The 11,386-nt window shown below is 29.6% G+C and overlaps 1 protein-coding gene across 1 annotated transcript; it reads left to right on the forward strand.

Annotated features, from left to right (window-relative positions):
* The first annotated feature begins 7,002 nt into the window (after positions 1-7,002).
* LOC142506069 (protein SRC1-like) lies at positions 7,003-7,844 on the forward strand. The gene is made up of 2 exons (XM_075619215.1): positions 7,003-7,466; positions 7,563-7,844. The coding sequence occupies exon 1, from the start codon at positions 7,094-7,096 to the stop codon at positions 7,430-7,432; it is 339 nt and encodes a 112-aa protein (XP_075475330.1). The 5' UTR covers positions 7,003-7,093; the 3' UTR covers positions 7,433-7,466; positions 7,563-7,844.
* Positions 7,845-11,386: the final 3,542 nt, after the last annotated feature.

The raw sequence follows: 11,386 nt of genomic DNA on the forward strand, positions 1-11,386 counted from the left end.
ATCCCATATCTTATAGCCTTGTTCAACTTCTCAGTAGGTTGTTCAATCAGTTTACTGGGCTCAATTTGTTCTTGTACCACTGCTGATTTGACAAAGTGAATGTACTTCCCTTTGTTCATTGTCAGCTTTGGTTGAGTATCATTTGAAAACGTTTCTCCTTGATTACTGAACCCTAAACCAGTTTTATTAGAAAATGATTTTTGTGAATTCTGCATCTCATTCAGTGCAGTAGACGACTTATTCCAAGATTGAATGAGTTCAGTCTGTTTTGAATTTTCAAGGATCAATTTCTGGATCAGTGACTGATCTTTCTTTCTCTCTGCTTTTAACTCAGCAATTTCCATTTTTAGACTCAACCCATCAACTGATTCATCAGTTTTGGTTTTATTGTCCATGGGATCATTTTGCTTTGACTTTATTTCCTCAAATGATGATGCAAGTTTCTGGTACTCATTTACCATTTCATGCAATGTTAAAATGAGTTCTTCTCGTGTAAAATCAGTTGAACTAAAATCAAATACCTATTGACTTGTAGATTCTGCTTCTGTATCATTGGCCATTAGACATTTGACTTCCTCTTCATCACTTGAGCTATATGAGCTTTCTGGTTCTGATTCGTCACTATCAGTTTCTGCCCATTTGGATTTGTTCTCTTCAGCTAATAGAACCTCATGTTTCTTTTTGTAGGTTTTCTTATCATCTCTGGATCTTCTCTTATGCTCATATGATTTCTTTCTTCTGTCAGTTGATCCTTGACTGTCCTTTTTAAGTTTAGGACAGTCAGCAATATAATGACCTGTTTTGCCACAATTGTAGCAAGCATTTATTTCTTCATTGGAATTGTTTCTCTGGTATTGCTTCTGAAAGTTTCCTTGGTTCTTTCTCATGAACCTCCCAAACTTTTTGATGAATAATGACATAGCATCATTGCTTAACTGATTGGCAGATTTCTCGATTGAACTGGTTGATTCAGTTCGTACAGCTGCTAGAGCAGTTGTAGCTGTAGGAGTAAATGGTTCTCCTTCTCTGCTCTGCAACTCAAATTCATAAGCCTTTAAATCAGCAAATAGTTCATGAAGTTCGATCTGGTTCAAGTCTTTAGATTCTCTCATAGCCATAGTTTTGACATCTCATTCCTTTGGAAGACCTCTCATCACTTTTAGTGCAACCTCTTTGTTAGTATACACCTTTCCGAGTGCATTTAATTCATTTACAATACTGCTCACCCTTTCATCATACTCATTCATTGATTCTCCAACCTTCATTTTGATATTGACAAATTTCTGAACAGCAACAGAGAGTTTATTTTCTTTTGTTTGGTCATTTCCTTCATATAACTGAATCAACTTTTCCCAAATTTTTTTTGCTGTTTTGCACATCTTTATTTTGTTGAATGTTGCTTTGTCCAGTGTTTTGTATAGAGTATCTTTGGCCACATTGTCAAGATTGGCTTTTCTTTTGTCCTCAGTTGTCCACTCTTCTCTGGGCTTTTGAATTCTCTGTGGTGCCCCTTCAGTTATGGCAATTGTTGTATTTGCTTTTAGAATCTTCATGAGTCCGTTTGTTATGACATACCACATGTCATCATCTTGTGCAGCTAAGTGAGCCTGCATTCTGATTTTTCAGTCATCGAAATCTTCTCTTGAGAACATAGGAATTTTATTGAATGAAGTCATGCTAGCAGATTTATAGATCAGAAGTATTCAAGAACAAGATTCAACTGCTCTGATACCACTTGATAGGATCGATTGACGTGTCAAGAGTGTTTAGAAGGGAGGGTTGAATAAACACTCTCAATTAATATTGGTCTTATCGAATTCTTGAGTTCAGTTTGGTGACAAACTGATTCTCGGAATCTTGTTGGTCAATATCAATCAGTTAAACTGAGGTAGTTGCGGAAGGTAACTGACTGACAGATAGAATACAGAACTGAAATAAAATACACAAGGATTGTTTCTGGATGTTCGGAGAATTCAATTACTCCTACGTCACCCCTTCTATCACAAGGATAGGATTTCCACTAAAAGACTTTGATCCAATACAACACTTGTACAGACCCACTTAAGTTAGGACTTACCCACTGCCTAAACTGAAACTCTTAGTATTACAAAATGATCTCTGTGCGTAACTGATCTTATCACTATTGAATTAACAAATATTACAGAGTGCTAGTTTGCTCAACTTGTAACCTTGATTGCTACGAATAAATCAAGTAAGAGTGAGCTGAGATTTTGACAGAGTAATAGCAAGTTTTGAATGATGTATCGTCACTTCTTCTTTTTCTTCTGCCATATTTATACTCTTCTTTTCCAACGGTAATCTTGAGATAAATTTGAATCTTTGTATCCGTTGGTTTCCACTTGATTATTCCTTCGATATTGTTTGCTTCATTTATTGTAATTCGGCGTCTTAATTGCTTTGTCCGGAATGCCTTGTTTTAAGTAGTCTTGGTTGTTGTGCGGTGCTCTTGTAATCTGTTATGTCTTCTTTGTTCTTTCCCGAGACATCTTCAGTTGAGAGACTTTGAGGCATTCGGCTGAATGTTTTAACTGATCAGTTCCAACTGATCAGTTTACTCTGTATCATTGTATCAGCTGATTTCAGTTGATAAGTTCAGTTGCCAAATTTGCTTGCGCGTATCAGTTGATTCATATTTTGTTAATCGATTAATTCATGTTTTGTCAAACTCCAGAATCTAGTTTCCAACAATGCTGTTTTTGGGTTGCTTTGCTTTATTAATGAATTTCTCTTTCGTATGTCTTCTTATGTTTTCAGGTGTTCTAACGATGGTGTTGACAACACTGTCAACAACACCAGTGCTCTAACATGTTTAATTCAGGGGGAGATGTACTTTGACTCAGGGGAGACACACTCTAATGCAGGGGGAGCTTAACTGATTGCGATGCTTACCAAGATTATCATTTTTGGATGTTTTGTCCAGAAAGGCAAAAAGAGGGAGATTGAAAGGAATATTTTATTCCTTTATTATTTTGCTAAATTGATATTATCAATTTAAAATTTTGCCTTTCTAGATTATCAAATATTGCTTGATTTAATTCAAAATGATAATATCTTGGTTTACTTATTTCTAGATTTTGAGATCTTTCTTGATTTATTTTTAGATGATAAGAACTTGATTGATTTGTATCTAGATATTATATGATTTGTTTTTAATATGATTTTTATCTCTAACATATTTTATTCTTGTTTAAAAGAGTTTTTTATCTAATGAAAATCTTGTTTCCATATTTTGTAGGACTCTTTTATGGAATAACTTTTAGGTCAAATCATGGATTTAAATATGGATAGCCATATAGCCGTACATGAGGCTTTGAGAGTGCTTTGTAGAGAGAGAGAAGAAGGGCTTTAGAGAGAGAAGAAGCTTTTTGTGGAGAGAGGCTTTTAGTGTGTTGGACTAGGGAGATTTTCACGTAGAAGAAATTAGAAGAGTCCAACATATATTTGCTCTATGTTTTTGTGTGATCGGTTGATCATTTTACAGCGTATGAGAGCTGCTGGATTTTTCGGAACACACAGAGAGTTCAGATATTGAAGATTTTCGTGTTGGAGATTTTGTGTGATTGATTCACATATACCGTGTTGCTGATTGGTGTTGCCAACATTCAAGAACAACACTGACGCAGAGTGTTGATCGAAGAGTGGTTTCTTTGGTTTTAAGCAATATGTTTTTTATTTTATGCATCTAGTTTTTATGTGATTTATTTTGATGTATTTTTAATTCCTTGGAGTGTCAAGGAATTTGGTTTTGTTTTCTCACTAGTATTATTTTGGTGTAAACGATTTACATAATTTTTCTAGTGAATTTTTTGCCATGAGGCATCGCACAAGTATTCGAACTTGTGTATAATTTAAATATGATATTAATTTATTAAAGTTATATTTGTGTGTGAATACTTAATTTCCGCTGCATGTTGTGTGCTCGTGTTAACAACACCAGAGCACAACACTAATTTTTGATACATACATTATAATATTTCAATTAATTTCCTGTACGTTTATGAGCAACAATTCCTTACAGATTATACCGACCAAGTTCATATCCTGTCATAAAGCCAATTTATCACTTTGACAAAAGATTTTTAAATCTTTATTCTCGTACAATAACATCATCTTTATTCTTTTTTGAAAATATTTTTATTATGTAAATTAAATTTAAAGGGCCATAAATAATATAAAATTAAAGGGGTGGGGTAATAGAGATTAAATTTAAATAATTGAATCGTAAAAAGTTAATGTAGAAATTAACTGTGTGATATTTGCTAGGTATATGAACTAATTAAGCAATTCATTATTATTTATTGTTTCTATAATTTGTTATTAAAATGTGACTGAGTTTTTTGTCCATTTTTTTGAAAATATCTCTAAAGATCTTTTATATATACTAGTGATAGAGGCAAACATAACGTGTCTTAGATAAATTTTGATTTTTGAAAAATCCATTTTTGAAATTTATTGTGGTTTTTCAAATAGATTTTTGGATAAGTTTTTCCTCCTTATTTATGGTTGTTAGTTTTTGAGTAAATCATCAATAAATTCCCAACAATATGTTATATTTATGTTAAATCCCTATCAGAGTCACATTTTTTTGTTGACCTTGATTCACACTAAATATGTTTCTGTATTCTCGGAGCCGCCAGTTGTTTTATCGTAAGAAATTTAGTAAAAAAATTGAAAATCTGGTATTTATATATGATATTTGACTAAAAAAATTTCATATATGGAACTAATATATGATTTTTCAGTAGTCGAATGTGTATAACAAGTATTGATATTAATAACGTTTTTTCTCGGATGAAAATGAGTACAAAACATTGAAAATATGGTACTAATATATGATAAGTACAATATATTTCAGATATGATACTAATATATACTATTTGAGTACTCAAATATGTATAACAAATATGTGTATTAATGATACATGTATTTTTCAGATAAAAATCGTTACAAAACATTAAATATTATTATATTATTATGTGATATTTCAATATAAACTCTTTCAAATTTAGCAATAATATATGATATTTGAACGCACAAACAAATATATAAAGTGTTGATATTCATATAATTGTTCCAATTTATACTCAAAATTTTATCTTTTGTATCAAATCTAAAACAATTAGTACTCAAATATCATATTAGTTTCAGATTTTCAATTTCTGTCAAAAACTTATGTGAGACGGTCTCACGGGTCGTATTTAGTGAGACAGATCTCTTATTTGGGTCGGGTCATCCATGAAAAATTATTACTTTTTATGCTAAGAGTATTACTTTTTATTGTGGATACCGGTATGGTTGACCCGTCTTACAGATAAAGATTCGTGAGACCGTCTCACAAGAGACCTACTCTCATTTTTTTTGTATCAAATTGCATCCGAAAAATCACATTTGAGCCAAAGATGCAAAAATATTTTTTTGTGCGAATCAGAGACTACAAAAAAATATTTAGTTCTGATTCGCACAAAAAAAATTTAGTCTGACAAAAGCTTAATACAAATACAACTATGTTGATGAGATCTAAAAACTAGTCTCTCTTAGTTTTTTCATATCTCTTATTCATATTTACATGTAATTTATTTAAAATATAACGACTACATATATAAATTTAGTTTGATATCATATTGACGAACCAAATTAATAACTATGCATGTCTCAATTTTAATAAATAAACTAATAGATAAATATTATAAATTTTGCACATAGATAGTTAGTGGAAAAGAGTGGATAAAATATAAATTTATATACCATGAATTTAGTGTTTTTCAACAATCAATTTACATAAATATATGCAGTATTATAACTGGTCTTCAATTTTTTTACATAAATGAAATTTGTATACCGAGTCTCACGTGGATTCTAATTATTCAGAGGTGATTATTTTATTTCGGTAAATAAATAGACATTTTTGGAAACATTTACCCTTGATATTTTTATCTATTTCAAACTTATTTTTTTACATTCATTCAAATAAATGAAAAGATATCTTTCTATAAGGTATTTTTGTTATTTTATTAAAAGTTTACTTATTCTCTTCTCACTTTTATTTTCACACTGTCCGATTCTATTTTTTCGACACATTTCAATAATTTTAAATCAATCAATTCTACAAAAGCACAATCTTATGTAAAAAAATTCCTGTATATCATAAAATAGAGATTATGGATGTATATTATATGTTATACATTTTGGATTATATTTTCAGTCAAAATTAAAATTCACTTTTGACTAAAAAAAAAACTGAAATTAACTTTTACTGATTTATTTATTAAAGTGAGATTTCGATTTCCGTGAATGGCTCAAGACTATTCAACCATGTTGTTTCCATCCAATCATATCATGGCACGTTTACAATTCACGAGGAAGCTCCATCTTGGTTCCATAAATCATTCGTGGTCTCCATTAAATTGCTCCATTGTCGGCACTACTCTGTTTACAACAACCTTAAATTAACAAGGAAAATTAGAGAGAAAACGATTTCATATTTTTCTTACATATATAAAAAAAAGTGATGTTATATGTAAATCTATATTTATACATCAATTTTTACAACACAAAAAATTAAATGCAAAAAATCAACTTGTCAAAATCTCACTGTATTTTGAATATAAAATCTCGTGATAAAACAAAAAAATCTCGTAAAATCCATACTGAAATATGGCGCTAAATGAAACAGAAGATTTTGTTTCCCTCCCACTTCGAAATTTATAAAGATTAGTCTTTATTCACAACTATAACTCTTTTATTTGTTAGAATTTGTTTAATATTTCTTAGTGAGTTATATATCAAAAGAAATATTTAACATTTAACTATATATATAGTTACCATATCCACATACAATAATGCCAAGAGGGTCCATGCGCGTAAAAGATTACAGTAATATTATATGGATATTATATATATATTAAAGTTCCAAAAATATAAAAAAAAAATATTTTTGTGACACTTATCCTCTTTTCGTGCATCTATAAATAGGTGATATCATATACACATTCCTCACCAATCCAAAGACAATAAATAAACATTCTATTTTATAGCATCTAATTCCTTTTTTCAAGCAAAAAAGAAAAAAAAAATGGCCGGAATCATTCACAAGATCGAAGAGAAACTTGGCATGGGAGGCCACAAGGAAGGAGAGAAACACGATGATCACAAGGCTGGTGTATGCGAAGTGGAGCACATTAAGCCCGAACACGGGCACGGCGAGCACAAGCCGGAACATGGATACGGAGAGCACAAGCCCGAGCATGGATCTGGTGAGCACAAGGAGGGTTTGGTTGATAAGATCAAGGACAAGATCCATGGCGACGGCGGCCATGAAGAGAAGGGCGAGAAGAAGAAAAAGAAAGAGAAGAAGAAGCACGAGCACGGATACGAACACGGTGGTGATAGCAGCAGCAGCGATAGCGATTAGACGAAATCTTCTGCTACACAATTTATATAATAAGGTATCTGTTCATTAGAAAACTTAAATTACATTTGAAATATTAATAATATAATATTTATTTATAATTTATTTGATCTTTGTTTTATTTTCTTTGTAGGTTATGGAGTGTGGTCCAGAAGCTTTTTCTACTATATGGTTGCAAATAAATGGAGAGTGAATAACCAAAAAAAAAAAAAAAGCACTTGTGTCGCCTTAATATATGTAGATGTATTGAAGGTTTTAACTTTGAGATGAATATGGTTTTTGTGATGTATTTGCTTTGGATTTTGTTATGTCAACTTTGGGATTAATTATGATTTAATCATAATTGTTGATTGATGTTATTATTTTATAGTGGATTAATCTGAAACATATATAAAATCATGTTCCTTTTACTTAATTACGCATTTAATTAAGTTTATTTGTATATTTTGCTTAGCCGATGTGTTAATTGAGACTAGGTACCATGTGAGACAGTATCACGAATCTTTATATGTGAGAGATCAAGTCTACCGATATTCACAATAAAAAGTAATACTTTTAGCAAAAGTAATATTTTTTCATGGATAACCCAAATAAGAGATTTGTCTCACAAAATAAGACCCATGAGACCGTCTCACACAAGTTTTTGCCGTTAATTGATTACGTGAATTGAAACCACAAATCTGGTAGGATCATTTTCTGCACTCAAAATTCTTTTTAGTTGTCTAGTTAAATCTAACTCTTTAAGAAAATGTTTTAACAAGTAATAAATATTAAAATCAGCTTAACTGTTGCAAAATATTTAAAATAATTCATTCACCCCCTCCTAAAATCTTTTATTATCCCAACAACGACCACATCTGAACATATTTAGATCATATCCAACCACAAAATCTATTTTGATGCAAATTTTACACTAAAATAGTGCGATTTCTGCACCAAATACAACGTTCATCTCCAACCCATTTACTTCAAATCTTACCCCAAAAAGAATATTCTCGAAATATTCCTTTTATTTTACATATATTAATTATTATATTTTATTTAATATATTTTTAATTATGACTAATTATTATTAATAAATTTAAATAATAATATTTAAGTTTATAATTTAATTATGTAACATAAATTAATTAATATATAATATGAATTAATATACGAAAATTATTTAAATTGAAATATGAATACAAATTCAAACACAATACAGATACAACTTTAAATATAATAAGAATACAACTTTAAACATTTGAATGACTATATTCATCCCACAAATGATCAATTAAAGTATTTCGTAGTGTGAAGTGAGTATCTTTGTCTTTTATTCTTTTATATTGGCTGATAAATTCTTGAAATTTGATATGCTCATCAACAGTCATTTCTATGTCTGGAGTTGGTGTTTCTCTCGCATCTTGAATGGAGCACAGAGGTCTCGTTCATTTTCGATAATCATATTGTACATTATGATACATGATTTCATTATGTCATGTAAATGACGTTTCTTCCAACCACGTACTGGGGATGCCACAATTGCAAATCATGATTGAAGAATGCCAAATACGCATTCCACGTCTTTTCTACACGATTCTTGTTTCATTGCAAAATATTTCTTTTTCGGACCCCTTGGATCATGAATGCTTTGCACAATAGTTAACCATTTCGGATAAATGCAATCAGGTAAATAATATCTCATATCATATTCTTTTTGTCCAATTCTATAATGAGCAGTAGGAGCAATACCTTGTGCAAGGTTGGAGAATAGATCGGACGCCTCCAAAACATTTATGTCATTATTGGATCCGGGCATTCCAAAATATGTATGTCATATCCAAATATCGTAATCAGCTACTGCTTCTAAAATGATTGTTCATGTCTTGGATTCGTCATAGTCAGAACACTAGAGACTCCAATATCAGGTTCTCATGGATTGTATTCCTTTTCAATTAATTTAAGCAGTGATGAAAATGCAGGTGGCACTTCATCCGAGCGACCTATTGGAGTTAAAAAAGCTAAATTGAAGAAAAAAAAGATGAAAAGATTTCAGAATTATTATTTACGATGAAACAAGGACATCACAACCTTATGAATATATTAGAAAAGGGCTCCACTGAACTTCAACAACATTATGATATTCAAATGCTAAAATTTCAAAATGATAAATTGAAATTGGAAAATCAACCAAAGAAAATTGAAACTCGACAACAAGAAATGGCATTGGCTGCCCTTCAAGAGGAGAATAGAGTTCTGTACATGGATTTTAAGTACAATTGGTGATCCAGAAATGCGTGAAATAGTTCAAATTGAACGAGAAAAAATATGCAAAAAAGAGAAAGACAACAGATACAAGATGTTGACACGTTTGGAAAATATTTGAGTGATTTTGGAGGATCCGGATCAAATTTACCAGATTATTGATTATCTAGTTTGTTTGTCTTCTAAATGTATTTTTCTTTCGATTATTGTCTTTGTATTTGCATTTGTATTTGAATTATGCGTTTCAAGTTGTATTTGTATTTCGATTATCTTTTTCAATTTAGTTATGAATTGTATTGTTATATTAATTTTTTGTGTTTGTATTAAATTATATTAATTAAAAATCATAAAAACAAATTATTTTTTAAATATTAATAATTAAAGTAAATAAATAAATATTTTAAAAATCAACAATTTTTTATTTTATAATTTTTATGATTAAAAATCTAATTATTAAAATAATAAAATAAATATTATACTATTATTTAAATACTATTTATAATTTAAATACAAATATTTATAATAAATATAAATAAATAAAATTAAAAATTTATTTAAAAAAAAAAACCCCATGCGTCAATTTGGCTCATGAGGGGTGCGGAAGGAATGGGGCTGCGCTATTTTGGTCATTGGAGATATTTAAGTTGCAAGGCCATTTCCAAACCACAAAATCGATTTTGATGTAAATTTTACACTAAAACAGTGTGATTTATGCACCAAATACAGCATCTATCTCCAACCCATTTAATTCAAATCTTACACCAAAAAAATATTCTCGAAATATTTTTTTTATTTTACATATATTAATTATTATATTTTATATAATATATTTTTAATTATGAATAATGTTGATATTGCATATATTAATTTATTGTATTTGCATTTATATTTGAATTATGTGTTTCAAGTTGCATTTGTATTTCAATTATGTGTTTCAATTTAGTTATGAATTGTATTGTTATATTAATTTTTTGAATTTGTATTTAATTATATTATTTATATATCATTAAATCAAATTATTCCTTAATTATTAATAATTAACATAAATAAATAAATAAATATTTAAAAAATCAATAATTATTATTCTTTAATTTTTATTATTAAATATCTATTTATTAAAATAATAAAATATATATTATACTATTATTTAAATAATCTTTATATTTTTTAATATAAATATTTATAACAAAAAAATAAAACAAAAAATACAACCCTCTGCGGCAAATTTGGCGCAGGGGAAGGGAGCTGCGCTAATTTGCTAAAATAGCGCAGCTCCCATTGGATGTCAGTTTCTTGCACCAAAATAGTGTTTTCCACTATTTTGATACAAGATTGGAGATGGTCTTATGGAACCAATTTACATATTTTGATACCTATGTAGTGAATTATTAGAATTTGCAAAATGAAATACACAACATTTATTCCAAATTGTCCCACTCTATTGACAAGGATTTCGGCCCAAAAAGCCCAAATATGTACATAAATACTATATGACATGATAAAATCAGCCGAAAAAATTATGGTCGAGAAATCCACACGATCATTCTCAGTTGTCCTTTTTGGCAAAGTTATTAAAGATGAAAATGAGCACAACATGTCGAAAAAAAATTTTAATGACATATGCCAACTAATTTCAGAATTATGTCCAACTGATAAAAATTTTAACGGAATTTCTTAGGGTATGAGAAAACTAATTAAAGATCTCATATT

This window comes from Primulina tabacum, chromosome 10 (assembly GCF_025594145.1).
Source record: "Primulina tabacum isolate GXHZ01 chromosome 10, ASM2559414v2, whole genome shotgun sequence".
Lineage (NCBI taxonomy): Eukaryota > Viridiplantae > Streptophyta > Magnoliopsida > Lamiales > Gesneriaceae > Primulina > Primulina tabacum.